Source organism: Rhododendron vialii, chromosome 12a (assembly GCF_030253575.1).
Source record: "Rhododendron vialii isolate Sample 1 chromosome 12a, ASM3025357v1".
NCBI classification, from domain to species: domain Eukaryota; kingdom Viridiplantae; phylum Streptophyta; class Magnoliopsida; order Ericales; family Ericaceae; genus Rhododendron; species Rhododendron vialii.
Genome location: NC_080568.1, coordinates 6,812,979 through 6,829,286, shown reverse-complemented (window position 1 = coordinate 6,829,286; position 16,308 = coordinate 6,812,979). Strand labels below are relative to the sequence as shown.

At 41.1% G+C, this 16,308-nt stretch overlaps 2 protein-coding genes across 3 annotated transcripts; one reads left to right on the top strand and one right to left on the bottom strand.

The window, feature by feature from the left end:
* The first annotated feature begins 102 nt into the window (after window positions 1–102).
* Window positions 103–9,985, top strand: LOC131310341 (disease resistance protein RPV1-like). Of its 2 annotated transcripts, none has more exons than XM_058337304.1 (5): window positions 103–1,051; window positions 3,577–4,666; window positions 6,042–6,467; window positions 7,032–8,627; window positions 9,108–9,985. In XM_058337304.1, exons 1-5 carry the CDS (start codon window positions 585–587, stop codon window positions 9,792–9,794), a joined length of 4,266 nt encoding a protein of 1,421 aa, XP_058193287.1. In that variant the 5' UTR covers window positions 103–584; the 3' UTR covers window positions 9,795–9,985. The 2 variants fall into 2 exon arrangements, with proteins under 2 accessions (XP_058193287.1, XP_058193288.1); XM_058337305.1 differs by having other exon boundaries at window positions 9,038–9,985.
* Window positions 9,986–13,526: 3,541 nt separating this feature from the next.
* Window positions 13,527–16,089, bottom strand: LOC131310336 (probable inactive receptor kinase At1g27190). The gene has a single exon (XM_058337300.1). It carries the CDS (start codon window positions 15,912–15,914, stop codon window positions 14,079–14,081), a length of 1,836 nt encoding a protein of 611 aa, XP_058193283.1. The 5' UTR covers window positions 15,915–16,089; the 3' UTR covers window positions 13,527–14,078.
* Window positions 16,090–16,308: the final 219 nt, after the last annotated feature.

Below are 16,308 nucleotides of genomic sequence, written 5' to 3'. Positions count from 1 at the left end.
TGACTACTAACCAAAACAAGTAGCCACTGGCCAATTATCTTCTACGTACATGTGAACGCATATTATATAGTACATGTACACGGTAAGGAAGGAATATCTCTCTCTCTCTCTCTCTCTCTCTCTCTCTCATACGCATGCCAAATTGCAGAGATATAAACAGTGAAACACCCATTTGTAAAGGCCTGCAAGTGATACCTCATAACTCCAGCAATCCACAAATATTTTGAGACACTCGCAACTCAAAGTGGTCTCGGCCAGTTTACGGCCGGGCAGTTAGAGCGCATCAGGTATGGGAAGGACTTCTTACAGGAACACAGGAGAACAACCTATACCAAGGATGGTAGCTGACTAGCACTCACAAGAAGGCACTGATGGGATGAGTTCCTTGATTGACTAGTCAAGAGATTCTCCGGAGAGCTATTACTAAGGATTCAAGAACGAATTTCCTAATCACGAAACCTTGGAAGGTACGGTCCCAATGAAAGTGTCCCTTAGCCCGGTTTACAGGCTTCGGAAAGAAGGAAGAAAATAACAACGGGACTAATTACTCAGGTTCAATTTACTATTGGCGGGAGTAAAAGAAAATGGCGGAAAACGACGAGGTGTCGCCACCGGCGCCAGCGTTCAGGCTCCGATGGGACGTGTACCTGAGCTTCAGAGGGGAGGACACTCGTCACGGCTTCACGGACCGCCTCTACGAAGCCCTCCTCGTGGAAGGCGTTCGTGCCTTCCGCGACAACGAGGGCACGAGTGAGGGCGACGAGGCTCGCATCGACGCGATCCACGACTCCGCCGCCGCCATCGCCGTCGTCTCCCCCAGCTACGCCTCCTCGCAGTGGTGCCTCGAGGAGCTCGCTACGATCTGCGAGTGCCGAAGGCTCCTTATCCCCGTGTTCTTCAACGTGGACCCCTCGCACGTGCGGCGGCAGAAAGGGCCGTTCGAAGAGGACTTTCGAAGCCTCGAGAGGAAGTTTGGGGTGGAAAACGTCGTGCGGTGGAGAAATGCGATGGGAAAGGCGGGTGGGATCTCTGGTTGGGTGTATGAGAATAGGTATTTCTCTCTCCTCTCTCTTCATTCCGATTAAGCTTTCCTTCCATGGATCGGGGATTCGGTAGGGCAGGGTACAATACGAGGTGTACTGCAGCATCCCAGCCTTTGCGGGAAAGCAATTAGCGAAGCGTTTTTTTTTTTTTAATTTGCTGAGATGAACTACTAAGATGCCTGCAGGGGTGTAGCGCAGGGGTCCTCTTTCCACCCCTGTATACCGGTGAGACAGAAAATCGCAAGCGTATCAGCCGTCCATTTCTGATTCCCCGTTTACTACCGTTACGACCGATACTCGACCGGGTGATTTATGCACTTCAAAGTAATTTTGTCAAGATTGATATTTTAAAAATTCCCTACAGCTATGATCAATTCATGTTACGTATTGGTCAATACTTTCCGCGACTGTTACACAGCGAACTTGACCTTCACATTGTGTTATTTAAAAACCTTGATTTCAATGTTTCTGGTAGGAATACTCAAATGAAATTCAATCATTTGTTTAGTATTGTAATACGGTGTTTCGCATGAATGGAAATAATGCTCCTTGATCCTATCGTGGTGGTATTAGTTTATTGATTCAGTATAGAAGCACTACAGAGAGAAAACTATTAAATAGTCTAGTTTAACTCAGGTCCCTTTTTCAGTTTTAGATAGATTATTTTAAGACTCCTTGGCTATACATTAAACTGGAGTCTTGCTTCAGTCTTTTTGGTTGGAACATGGTAGATCTGAGTCCTTGGCTATACATTAAAACACAGCAGAATTCTTGTTCTTGCTTTTAAAGTTAAGTCCTGGGAGGGAGATAAGTCAGCAGCCCTATGATCCTCCTAGCTTTCTGTGTAGTGAAATGAGCTCAGAAGAAAACTTGCCTCCACACTGAGCCTACCTTTTTGATAGGGTCTAAGACTAATGATGCAGATGTTTTCTTGTCATTTGGATATGCTATTTTGGGTCAATCTTTTAGAATTTGGGTTACATAGTTATGGACTTATGGTTCATTTAGCTGAAAGTCTAATTGAATTCAAGGAATTCTTTGACGAATATAGATATAGAAAAAACCTGTTGGAGTTTATCCCACATTGGTTAATTATCTCCTCCCAAACTAGTATACGAGCCTGGACGGCCTCTCCACTCCTTGCCAATTGGTTTAGAGTTGGATACTTTAACATGGTATCAGAGCTAGGGTTTCGGAGAATTTGTTCTCCCGTGCGAGTCGGGGGTCACACGTGCGGGAGAGTGTTGGAGTTTATCCCACATTGGTTAATCATCTCCTCCCAAACTAGAATATGAGCCTGGGTGGCCTCTCCACTCCTTACCAATTGGTTTGGAGTTGGATGCTTTAACAAAACCATCCCACTATAACAAGCGTCCCATGAGAGTGGCCACTTTGTTTGGTTTGAAGATGTGAGAAATTTTTTTGATGTAATGAGTGGAGAGAGATAGATAGATAAACTTATTGAGAATCGTGCAAAGAGTAAAAATTTTCTGAAAACTTCAAACCAAACAAAGTGTAACACATATTCGACTAAATGTTCTTTTTTGAAACAAACTTTTCATTACTTTAGGCCTTTGCATCTTCATAATGCATCTCTTATATGCTCTTACAAAGGTTCTTTTTAATATAGTTTTACTGGTATGACACAATCTGTGAGATTCACTATATGATTCGATTCATGATTCAGGTAAAGGCAATTTCAATTCGCTATTAAATTAACAGTTTGACGACTGTGATCTTAAATATCTCCTTGTTTGACAGATTTCCTTAGTTTGTTGATTATACGCTTAATTAGCAAGTAGTTACTCGTCCTAAGCAGTTTCCTAGTGATTTTGGAATTCCAGATATTAGAAATAAAGTTAGAAGGCCTCTTGGCTATGAAGCTATTGATTGAGTTGATTATGAGAGAGTATGTCATAAAATGTGTGTTTCGAGTTTTTTTTTTGGTTGCTCCGATCATTTGATACACCTTTCCCCGCATCTCTGGGTTTGAAAATGTAGAAGTTCCTGACTACATGTTATTTTAGTGAGGTAGAGTCTTTGTCTGTTATAGCTTGGCATGCACCTGAGGCTCAAGCTCAACGTACTTTGTAGCAAGCAAATCATTGCATATAGGTGGCTTAACATAGACAAGGGCATGCAAACTTTTTTGGGACATAGTATGAAATGGTCTTTTCAATGTGTAATGTTCATTCAATAGAAAACCATTCTCACGTACTTTAAATGATTTTTGTTTGGAAAAAGAAACGCCGGCCCTAATTCTACCAACTAAGAGATTACAACTTACAATCATGGGGCTCTTAAAAGTTTTTACACAGTTCCCATCGTGATTGATCACTTGATGTAAAATGCTGGTGTCTTTGTCCTCAGGTTGCCATCTGATTGTCAAAACGTGCTTATACATTTCCCATTATTTCTATTATTTTCCTCTCTCTCTCTCTCTCTCTCTCTCTCTCTCGCATTAGTATGTACCATGTACTCAAGATTATTCCTTTGGGACCTAACTCACTCTTTCAATCACGTCTAATGGCAGCAAAGAACTTGAGTTGATTCAATTACTAGTCAGTAGGATTTTGGCTGAATTAAGCAACACTCCAATGGGCGTGGCTTCATATGCTGTGGGTCTGAATTACCGCGTTGAGGAACTGTTGAGATTGTTAGATGTTAAATCTAACGGCATACGAGTTTTGGGGCTTCATGGAATTGGTGGGGTCGGCAAGACAACCCTTGCTAAAGCTGTCTACAATAAACTTATCAGTCACTTTGAACACCGCAGCTTCATTTCCAACGTTAGAGAGATGTCTATGCAACAAAATGGTTTAGTATCTCTCCAGAACAAGCTCCTTCACGATCTTTCAGGAACGGCATCTCAAGTAGACGATGCTAATGCTGCAAAAATTTCAATTGAAAAGATGCTTCATGAGAAGCGAGTCCTTATTGTTTTGGACGATGTTGACAATGGAAGCAACCTTGTTGCCAAGAGAGAGTGGCTTTATGAAGGAAGCAGAATAATTATTACTACAAGAGATAGAGATGTTCTGATTGCTCATCATGTGAGTGAGATGTATGAAGTGAGAGCATTGGGTTCCTCCGATTCACTAGACCTTTTCCGTTACCACGCATTGAGAACTAAAAAAGCCTCTGAAACTTTCCTGAGTCTGTCTAAACAAATTGTGTCCCTTACTGGAGGATTACCCTTGGCTCTGGAGGTATTTGGTTCTTTTCTGTTTGATAAGAGGAGAGTGGAGGAATGGGAAGATGCTCTGCAAAAGCTGAGGCAGATTCGTCCATGCCATCTCCAGGATGTTCTGAGGATAAGTTTTGACGGGCTGGATGAGGAAGAGAAGTGTATATTCCTCGATATTGCTTGTTTATTTGTTAATCTAGAAATGGGGAGAGATGAAGTGATTGACGTAGTAAAGGGCTGCGGTTTCAGAGCTCTTACCGTTAATGTCCTGGTAGCAAGGTCTCTTGTTAAATTTCAGGAGAAGAGTGTTTGGATGCATGACCAAATCAGGGATATGGGTAGACAAATTGTTCACCATGAAAGCCTTGCAGATCCTGGTATGCGGAGTAGACTGTGGGATCACAGTGAAATTCTGACGGTCATGAAAGATAGGATGGTATGAATCTTGGTCCTGTTTGGGAACTCCAACTTTTCAATGGACATTTGCAATTTTGATGTGTTCGAATTCAAATTTTATGGCATTATTTCCTAAACTCCCACCTCTCACTGTTAATTATGTTTACTGTATCTCTTAATAGATAGCCTTGTAAAACTACAATCTTTTTCTTTGACATTTAAAATAGACAAATTCTTCAGAACAACTCGAAAAGGAAAGAAAGAACAAGAATATTGGACGGAAGGAGTACTAGTTTACAAAGCATGTTTTACTTTAAAGATGGATGTATTTGTGTACAAATTACCCATCTGAGTGTGATTGTGATTAGGGGAATGCAGACTTGAGAAAAGAGAGACTGTGTGACAGAGTTGACTGTTGAGTCATTTTTTTATTTTGGTTCTCTCAGGTAGCTTTTTCTCCCTCTTCCTTATTTCTTTTAGAATAGCCTTCGTTATTTTTCCTTGAACACATGTCAAACTTTCCTCAACACAAATCTTTAAACTAGTGCTCATTGTATGCTCAACTTCTTTGATTCTTACTGGATGTCATTCTTAACAGTGTTTAATTGTCCTTGAAATCTTGTTACCAAATAGTACTCTATGGTCTCTACTCTCTACCTCTTGAAAATTAGTTTGACACTTCATTACATTAGTTGATGGGGTGATAATTTCCTATATATTTGTGAACCTGGTTTGGTGGGAACTTTGTGCAAAATTCAAATTCGTACACACTGGTGTTTGATAGTTTATTTGACACAGCCTTCTAATCCTGAATTAGACTACTGCGTCTTCGCATGAATAGGTGAGTGGACTTCAAATATGTTTATTGATTTTATTAGTTGGTTACATTTGATTTGGATAGGATGTAGTTTTGTTTAAACAGTATTCCAATTTTTTTAAAGGTGTACTTCATACCTCCGAGCAAAACAACACAGCACAATGAAATTTTGATCTTCCAGGAGTCCTTTCAGTCAGTGAACCACGGAAACCTTGTGTTTGTGTTTGTTGTATTTGTTTGCGCTTTTCCTATTATTTTTTGGACAATAGAATTGTGGAGATACACATTTTTGCTTTTCCAGGCACCAGTGACTCATTAAGTGATTCAAGAGATTTGGACCTTATTCTGCAACATAAGTAAATGGAGGTGTTAGCGGGTTTACCTAGTAAAGTCTCTTAGTGAGGTACTGGTGTCCAATCGGCAAAACCAAAAGAATAAAAGTTGTTGTTTTGGTCCCATATTGTATATTTTGTGGTGTCACCTGGTATGTGGTTGTACTAGCTTAAATTTCTTACTGATTTTCCTTCAGTTGGCACCAATTTGGCCTGTGAATTATGATTGTGTACTAATTTTTTTTCCTACATATCATTGATGTCAGGGAACGAGATGTAATCAAGGAATTATTCTTGACTTTGAAAAGAATCATAAGGAGGTGATCCCTAATTCACTTTCTTTGGACACATTCCAAATGACACCCAATATCACCTCTGTAATAACATACTTGATGGGTTTATGGAGAGAGTACTCCTACTCTGGAGCCAAGAAAGAGGGAGAGGTGGTACTTCAGACTGAACCATTTCAAAAGATGGTTCGTCTGAGACTTCTTCAGTTAAGTAACGTGAGATTGGAGGGAAATTTCAAATGCATACCTCCTGAACTAAAATGGCTACAATGGAGGAAATGTCCTTTGAAAAATCTTCCTTCTGATTTTTGTCCGCAGCAGCTTGCTGTTCTTGATCTCTCAGACAGCAGCAAGATAGAAAATGTATGGGGCTTGAGAAGGTGGAGTTGGTGCAAGAACAAGGTATGTTCCTCTTTCTGGAGCAATAATGTATGAGATTATTGGCTGATTTTGAATTTCCTTGTACCCGAGCATTGCTGGTGCCAGTAATTGGTCTTAGGATTAGTGTCCATAGTTAAATATTGCAATGTGGTTGGTGAACCTGTCATTTGTTAAACATGACTTAGTGTGGACAGCTTGGCTGAGGGTTGATTTTGCATCCATCTCTTATTGACTTGGTAACATAAAATGCCTTATGTTGGTTGACAAGGTTTGGGATTCTATTGTGATTCTTTATTGTAGGAGAGAGTGTTCTAATGTCAGATAATTGTGTGGTGTCTTGTTTTGTATATGATTTGTTCAATGAATTTTGATTAAGATTTAAGAATGAATATGTTCCACCTCTCTCCAACAGCAGTTACCGTGGTTCTTTTTTGTTTTTCTCCTCTTTGCTGTTATTCCCTTTTGCAAACCTCTTGTCGATGAGATTGTTCCTTGAATTTAGTTTCGCACACAGTTTTGCTTTGCAGCAGTTTTCTTTTCTTTTCTTTTTTTGATGGGCTCAAGTAAGCCTTCGTAAAATTTCAGGTGGCAGAGAGCTTGATGGTTATGAATCTTCATGGCTGCTGCAAGCTAACTGCTGTTCCTGATTTATCCAGTCATCGCGCATTGGAAAAGCTGATCCTTGAGCGTTGTACTAGTTTAACAGCAATTCACAAATCACTTGGTGACGCAACTACTCTACGTCATTTAAACCTGAGGGGTTGTTCTAACCTCGTGGACTTTCCACACGATGTCTCTGGTCTGAAACATCTAGAGACCCTTATCCTCTCTGGTTGCTCTAAATTGAAAGAACTACCACAGAACATGGATTGCCTGAGTTTCTTAAGAAAGCTTCTCATTGATAATACTGCGATAGAGCGATTGCCTGAATCTTTGTTCCGGCTGTCAAATCTTGAAGTTCTCAGTTTAGACGAATGCCAATCGCTAAAGTGGCTACCCCCTTGCATAGGGAAGCTGGATTCTTTAAGGGACCTTTCGCTTAATGGTTTGGCATTAGAAGAGTTACCTGATTCCATTGGGTGCTTGGTAAATCTAGAGACACTTAGTTTGATGAGGTGTAAATCACTTACTGTAATACCTGGTTCTGTTGGCAATCTCAGAATGTTAGCAAGATTTTGGCTTAATGGTAGGTCAGTGATGGAGCTGCCAGCTTCTATTGGTTCATTATCCTATCTGAAATATTTCTCAGTTGGAAACTGTTCTTCTCTCACCAAACTGCCTGTTTCCATTGGTCAGTTGGCTTCCCTTGTTGAGCTTCATTTAGATGGGATATCGATCATAGATCTTCCAGATGAGGTTGATGGTTTGAAATCTCTTGAAAGGCTTGAGATGAGAAATTGTAAATCTCTTAGATCATTGCCAGATTCAATCGGACACTTGGTAACTCTTACTAGGCTGATCATATCGAATGCTTCCATTGTAGAGCTGCCGGAATCCATAGGAATGTTGAAAAATCTTACAATGTTGACATTAGACAATTGTTCAAAGCTTTGCAGACTTCCCTCTTCAATTGGGTATTTAAATTTCCTCCACCACTTGTACATGAAGGGAACATCAGTGACAGAACTCCCTGAAAGCTTTGGCATGCTCTCCAGGTTGATGATATTGAAATTGGGAAAGAAGCCTTATCGTGAGGTATCTGAGGATCCTGAAACTACAGAGATAGCTACTAAGCCGATTGTGCTTCCATCTTCTTTCTCAAATCTTTCAGTGCTAGAAGAATTTGATGCCCACGCGTGGAAAATTTCTGGAAAAATACCGGATGATTTTGAGAAGTTGTCGTGTTTAGAAACTTTGAAGCTGGGTCACAATGACTTTCACAGTCTTCCTTGTAGTCTCAGAGGACTGTCCATTCTGAAAAAGCTTTTTCTGCCTCACTGTGAGAATCTCCTTGTTCTACCCCCACTCCCGTCAAGTTTGTTGGAGTTGAATGCTGAAAGCTGTACTGCATTGGAAACTTTATCCAATTTATCGAATCTTGAGAACTTACATGACCTGAATCTCGCGAACTGTGTCAAATTAAAGGGTATTCCGGGCCTCGAATGCTTGAAGTCCTTAAGAAGGTTGTATATGGGTGGTTGTAGTTCCTGCTCTTCAGTGGTTAAGGGAAAACTTGACAAGGTTCTGCTCTGCTCTCTCTCTCTCTCTCTCTCTCTCTCTCTCTCTCTCTCTCTCTCTCTCTCTCTCTCTCTCTCTCTCTCTATATATATATATATATATATATATATATATATATATATATATATATATATATATTTATGTTTGCTTGGACTTGGATATGAGTATTCTACGCGGAGGAGAATAGTGAGTGGGAGACCATCTAAACTCAAATCGTATAATTTTAGGCTTTGTGTCGAAAAAGTAAGGGTACCGGAACACGTCTTAAACTCTTTCTATTTTACATTATGAAATACTCTCTCGGGTACCGGAACACGTCTTAAACTCTTTCTATTTTACATTATGAAATACTCTCTCTCTCTCTCTCTCTCTCTCTCCCCGCATCTTAACTAGCTCTTCTTATCTTAATGCAGCTTGCTTTGAAGTATATGTTCAATTTAAGTGTCCCCGGAAGTGAAATTAGCTCTTCTTATCTTAATGCAGCTTGCTTTGAAGTATATGTTCAATTTAAGTGTCCCCGGAAGTGAAATCCCTGATTGGTTCACTCCAGATGTGATTTGCTACTTGAAGCCCAAAAACCGTGTGATCAAAGCCGTAATTGTTTGCGCTGTCGTCTCTATCAACCATCAAATACCAGATGACTTAAGAGACCAACTCCCTTTTGTGGCGGGTATCGAAATAAGGATCCTTAGAGAGAACGATCTGAAACCAATATATACCACTGTACCGCGTTTATTAGGAGTTCCGAAAAATGATGAAGACCACTTCTACTTGTGCCGTTATCCAGATTTTCGCCCATTAGTTCTTTGTTTACAAGAAGGCGATAAGATTCAAGTGGCAAGGCGGAACCCTCCTGTGGTCAAGGGGGTTCAGCTCAAGAAATGTGGGATTCATCTTGTTTTTGAACACGACGATGATTATGATGGAGATGAAAATTGGTTGCACGAAAGTCAACAGTCTGTATCACAGAAATTGGCAACGTTTGTCGGATCTGAGGAAGACACACGTATAAGGGATAACATTTCTGAGAACGATGGAGAAACAGAAGGGAGGAAACAAAGCAAAAGACTATTATCATCTAATCATCGGAACTATTTTGTTCTTCTCTTCATCGCTCTTCCGTCTGCCTTTCTGCTGCTGGGTTGGTTGGTATTCATGTTATTTACTTAGTGCTTTTCCCTCTCTCTTGCAGTTTCCGCAAATTTTCAAGTTCCGCCGTGGGACGGTTCCTAAATATTTTGTTCTTTGTATTCATCCTTTTTCTGCCATCCATACTGCAAAGATTTGAAATTATTTTGCTTCTTGATTCACTGTCATGAAAAAGAATTGAATCTGAGAGTGTTCATTTCTTATGGCAACCATATTTTAGTACGCGCTGAACCACAATTCACAAACTTGTATGTTAGCTCTGATTTTTAAAATGGTTTTGAATTGAGAAGTTAAAAGGATGGCTTTGATTGTTAAAAGACAGTATGACTCTATATTCAAAACTAAGTTTTGGTTTGGATAAGTGCATTTTCTTAAGAGAAGATACAATGGACAAGTGAAACAAATTGATGTTGTACTTTATATGTAGGCATTGTAGGAATTTGAGATGTTCTGGGTAACTTTTTAGTTATGTAACAAAAGTACTTTTAAAAAAAATTGTCCTAAAATTAAACGTGCTAGGACCACCACACCTCTCCCACCGCATGGGCCACAGCACGACATGTGGGGCCCATTCCGGCCTTACAAAAATAGAGAAAAAAAATCCATAAATTTTAAAATAATTTTTGTGAGGTCCTGTAAAAAATCAACTCCAACGGATATCGGTGAGCATATTTTCTAAATTCGTAGGGGCAAAACTGCTCAGTTCCGAAGGCTACAGGGAAGACGTGTAAGGCTAATAGCCTAATATGACAGACCAAATTGTCCAAATATTGACAGAAAATTCATAAAAATAAAAAATAAAAAATTCAAGATTAGTTGACCTACGATAATGCATAGTGTTCTAATTCCAGTATAATCTGTCATCTTTCTATACCCCAAGAATGAGATAGAATCCATGCTTGTTTGTTGTTGATCAATTTGGTCGGCCGTTAAGTTGCGTCCATTGTTGAAAACTGAGTCTGGCTTCATCATTGGCACGAATTCATGCCAAAGATAACCTAATAAGCTCGAATTTCAAACTTGTTTTGGCGAGAAAAATTTGTCCTGGGTGTCTTACGAGTCGTAGAAACTTTGAAAAAAACCGACGTGGTACTGCTTTAAGCAATGGGGAGGTTTGCTGCAAAAATGCAAATGACAAAAGCAATAACCAGGAATTACCAGCCCCCGGAAGTGAATGTAGTGTCCTTGTGTTGTACATTTGATTCCTCCTTAGGAAGTGGGTTACAGGTGTACACGTTAAATGACAAAACGTAGTGGTAAAGTAAAGGCAAAAAGCCAAAGCGGGAAAGTAAAGTTTTTGAATAATTTTGAAAGAGGAATCTTGTGGTAGAAGTTTTGGCGAATGTGTGGTATATATTTCGTGGCAAAAAGTGTATGTGTTCAGAGGAATATGCTTTTGCAGCGCGCCAGCTATTGTGGTGATAAAGATGTACTGTTCTCAAAATTTGTTTTTTTTTTATTTTAATTTCTTCTCATTTTCTTTGCAAACCAAACAAGAGGAGGGGAATTTTTTAAATTTTCCCTTCTGTTCTCTCTTTTTTTTCCCCCCTAAGATGCAAGCAAACCCCCAAGTCTTTTGGTTTTCACATTTAGCTTGATTGTAGTTTAGTTTTTCCGTTTCTGATGCTTTGTTGATGTCTATGAAATGGTCCACCCTCATCTCATGTTTGTGCAATACTTTGGCCACCAATGGAGTAATTTTATCATCTGTAATCCCAAGGAGCCAAGGTTTACTAAAACCTGAGACAAAATCCGACATGTCCACCGCGCATTCCATTCTCCTTCCATCTCCAATCAATTAGGTAATTAGACTAATTTGGAGCAAAATTTTATCATATGATAGACGTCACAGGACTAAAATCCTTCTCCCTCCAAGATTCAATGACGAATAAGAGAGTCGTACAAATCAAACACGATTAAGCAAGATACATGACACAAGATTATAGAAAACTGTCTTAAAGAGTTCAAATGATATGTTGTTTTTTATCAGGAAAGAGTTCAAATGTTTAGTATGATTTTGTGAATTACTTGGTCTAATGGGCTAATATAATCCGGATTTTTAGTCACCTCAATTTCCAAAAGGAAAATGATTACTGCTTGACAAAAAGGAGAATGCTTGGATACAGAAGTGTCCTGAATTGTTCGATGAACACATTGTGTGAGACCCACGCAAAGCCGGTCCCGAGGTAAATCCCACAAGACCTCGGGCTTGGGTAACCCTCCACCATGGGGCACAAAAAACAGAATAGGGCAACCCTCCACTTGGATAAGTTAAAGTGCAATGACTTAATTGAAGAATTTGCTTCCCAAAAAGAAAAGAGAAGTTGTTTTCTTTGAATCGGATCATGTTAATCATAAATTAAAATAACCGTGATTACATTTTGATTTTGATTTTTTGACGTAATTCAAGTTAAAAACACAATGTAACCATGATTTTGTACTCATTTTTTCTTTTACTTTGTCTTTTTAATTTTCATGACTTAATAGTATGTAGTCAACCAAGTTTGGGGTCGGCCTTGAGCAAGCTAAACATTGGGGCCGGCACTAGACCCATGGACATTGAAGATGAGATGAGTAACACATCTACGTCCGGAACCGTGGAGTTACAAAAAATGCCGTGCACCCTGGGAAAAGTAGCACATGAAATGCCCCCACAAGGAGACTTGGATTGACGATTCAAGAGTCACTATCTTATGTGCCGTGATACAGAAAATGTTGACCATGAGTTAATAATGTCACGAGAAAGCTAAGCTATGGCCTCAAACTGTACACAAGCTGAACGATTCATTTATTTCTCAACTAAAATGGTAATTAATGGCTTCAGTACAATGATACAGTCACAGAAGAATAGTGTGATTGCATCTTCTTCACAAGTGAACCCCTACCAAAAAAGAACTCAGGATTCATGATCCAGATTCATGTGCATTTTATGCAAGGGTGCACCAGAAAATGTAGAAAAATATGAGCATGAGATTCTATCAGTAGATTATAACCGGCATTCGCAAACGAGTGTTTCTTGCTCGAGAAACGAAGTATTCTTGAATCATGTTAAGACATGTTATACGAGGTCAATAAGTAACTCGTACAAATAGGATCCTGGGTGCCTTAACGCTTTGGTTATCAAGGGTTCAAAATAATCTTGTAGAACAAATGATAAGCCGTAATTTTAGAATTTCAGCTGTCAAACAGAATACACCCCGAAAAAGTTTCAACTTCCAGACGATCATCATGGAGTAGGAAATTCGTAGTGGAGCCCGGTATATTATCAGGTAAATTGCTAGACAAGAGAGAGAATGCCATAATGAGATTCAGCATTGTTGGCATCGGCCACCAGATGCGGACGGTTTCTAGGATTGGCATACAAGAGGGTGCATGGCACTTCAATCGTGGAGGTGGAGGCTCATGTCGGACTTAGAGGCCCATGGACAAATTCGAGATGCCCAACTATTGAGCTAGGCCGAAGTAGGTAACGCAGGCTAGGCATAATGCTTGCTACCGAAAATCGAGACCTTGAATTTTGGCCAACTGAAGCTTCTTTTATATAGTTCAAGAAAGGCTTCTCTTTTTCCCAATAATAAGAGCACCTTCATACAATCAGAGACTAATCTTAAGAGAGAGACACGCAAAAATTTACTACGGACAAAACTTTAAACCCATGGCCCGTAGCTCGTTTTTGATGACCAAAGCGTAAGCAGGATATTCAAACCACTCACTAACACAATGTAAGCAGCTTAGGCAATGAATCCTGTACGATTTGTGAGAACAATAGCCATCATAGTCTAGTATTTCATAATAGTGTGGAACAAATTACATAGAGTATATGATATCACAAGCATATGAAATAAAAATCCCTAAACACTGATGACTGATGTTAGAATTTTTACCAGATGCTTGTGGAACTCGAGGATAAGTTAATACGACCACGTATTAACTGTATTCAACCTAAACTAGGAAGAGTAACCTTGAATAAGTAAGAGATGCCAATAACAAGAACTAGCACACAAAATAACAAACCAAACTAAAAAGAGGCGCCAGATTTGTACAACATCGAAGTGATATTGCATTACAAGTTCAAGCGTGATCTTCAACGTAAACTAATGACCAACCATCTTACAAACTATAGAGGCACCTCTTGGAAGAATGACAGTTACACTATTATCGCAGGAAGTAAAAGGCTACTGATAAAGCTTTCAGTTGAAATTGGAAACTGGAAAGCTTTCCGTTTCGTTGTATAAAGCTTTCCAAAACGCACAGAGATGCCAAACTGCTACAACCCCTCAATATTGGAAACAAATTTTGTGAAAGCTAATCCTTGTGGTCAGGATCTTGCTTTCCTAAGTCCAAAGGAAAATCATTAAATTGTTCAGAGAATCCGTGTTCCTCTGCCAAGTTCTTGAGTGTCTGATAAACACTGTACATAGAAGGCCTATCTTTCGGCCTAGAAGCAACGCAAGTACAAGCAACCTTGAGCAATTGCATTATCTCCTCATCATAGCCTCTTCCGCAAAGAGACCTATCTATGGCATCCTTGCTTCGACCGGTTGCACAGAGCTGACTAACCCAATCCACCAAATTCCCTTTGAACCCTTCCTCGCCATTACTCACTTCCAGAGGCCTCTGCCCAGTCACCAACTCCAAAAGGACAACCCCAAAGCCATAAACATCCCCTTTCATTGACGCCATCATCGTGCTTGAATACTCAGGGGCCACATAACCAAACTCTCCCAAATCCCCATTCACGTAAGAGCTATCATCGAATTCAGCCGAACCAACAAGCCTAGACATCCCGAAATAAGTTATTCGGGCATCAAAATCATCATCCACAAGAATCACATTCGAGCTTATGTTTTGATGCAAGTACGGGGGTTGACACCCATGGTGAAGCCAAGCAAGGCCTCTAGCAGCACCTACACCAATCCTAAGCCTCACTGGCCACTCCAACGAACCATTCCAAGCACCGTTCGCACTCCCATGCAAAAGCGAATACAACGTCCCATTAGGCATATGCTTGTACACCAAAAGCCTCTCATCTTCCACCACACAAAAACCCAACAACGGCACCAAATTCGGATGCCTGAGCTGCCCTAACCTATTCATCTCCGACCGAAACTGCTTCTCGCTAAGCCTACAACCACTCAATCGCTTAATCGCCAACGCCGACCCATCCGCCAACAACGCCTTATACGAAACCCCTGTTTTCGCCGCAACAACAATGTTTTCCGAATCAAAACTGTTAGTACCAGCAAGTAGGTCAGACAACTTGATTTTCACAATGGGTTTTTGAAACAAAGACACCTGCACAAGCCTATGAGCTCTCAATCTCTCAACCCAACCACTCTTTTCATCTTCCAAACCATACCCTCTTTTCTTCTTCCCTTTTGAACTCACCACAAACCACCACCAAATCCCAAACCCTAAAACCAAAGACCCAAATGCACCCAACACCCCTGCAGCAATTATAATCACTAAACTCCTAGTACTCAATCTCCCACACTTATTCCCGCTAGGTTTCCCACATAAACCCTTGTTCCCAACAAACACTTCGTCCGAAAACCTCGACAAATCCGAGGGTATCGAACCGGATAGCAGGTTGTTCGCGACCGAGAACTTCTTGAGCCGGTCTAACCGGCCCAACTCATACGGAACCGAACCGGAAAGCAGATTATCATTCAAAATGAGATCATTTAAAAACGCACATTGGGCGAGCGAGCTCGGGACGGGACCGGAGAAGCGATTGGTTGATAAATCTAGGGTTACTAAATAAGGCAACCACGTGCAGATATGGATGGGGATGGGGCCGGAGAGGGCGTTACCGGAGAGGTCGAGGTTCTGGAGGCTGCGGCACAAGCGGAGGGATTCCGGTAGGGTTCCGGCGAGGCCGAGGCCGGGGAGCTTGAGGGCGATGAGGCGGGTTTCTTGCTGGTTCCAGCAGGAGACGCCGGTGAGGTGCGTGCAGGTGTGGTCGGCGGAGGTGTTGGTGAAGGACCATGAGGAGAGCTTGTGGAGTGGGTCAGAGAGGGAGAGTTTGATGCCTTGGAGGCACTTGATGTCGTCTTCGGTGGAAGTGGTGGTGGTGGGGGAGAGGGTGAGGGTGAGGAGGAGGAGGAGTGGAAGTGAGAATTTTTTGTCGGTTTTCTTCATGGTGGTGGGTTTGGAGGGGGTTGGAGATGGGGGGGGGGGGGAGGATAGAGGAGGAGGAGGGGTGGGGGATTGGGTGGCAATTTGAGTGGTGGAGTAGGTGGTGGTGTTTGGTTTGAAGAGAGATGGTGGTGTCTGCCTTTTTGACTGGGCTATGTGATGTGAGTCATGTGACTGCATTTGATGCTTTGCATGCAGGGAAAAAACAGTAAAGCTACAGTTCCCGACCGGGGAATTCCGATCGGAATCCTGACGCCCCGCCGGGTTCACTTTGGCCACCGGACGTCTGATCCGAGCCGTTCAAAAATTCTTTAAAAAAAATCCGAGTATTACGCCAAAAATGGAGTGTTCGGATCGGCCACCTAAACAAGTTGGATGCCATTGATTCTTGCGTAGG

Coding starts and splice junctions, on each gene's coding strand:
- LOC131310336 (XM_058337300.1), bottom strand. CDS start 15,914: ATGAAGAAAACCGACAAAAAATTCTCACTTCCACTCCTCCTCCTCCTC.
- LOC131310341 (XM_058337304.1), top strand. CDS start 585: ATGGCGGAAAACGACGAGGTGTCGCCACCGGCGCCAGCGTTCAGGCTC. Junction 1,052..3,576: donor GGTTGGGTGTATGAGAATAG/GTATTTCTCTCT, acceptor GTCTAATGGCAG/CAAAGAACTTGAGTTGATTC. Junction 4,667..6,041: donor CGGTCATGAAAGATAGGATG/GTATGAATCTTG, acceptor CATTGATGTCAG/GGAACGAGATGTAATCAAGG.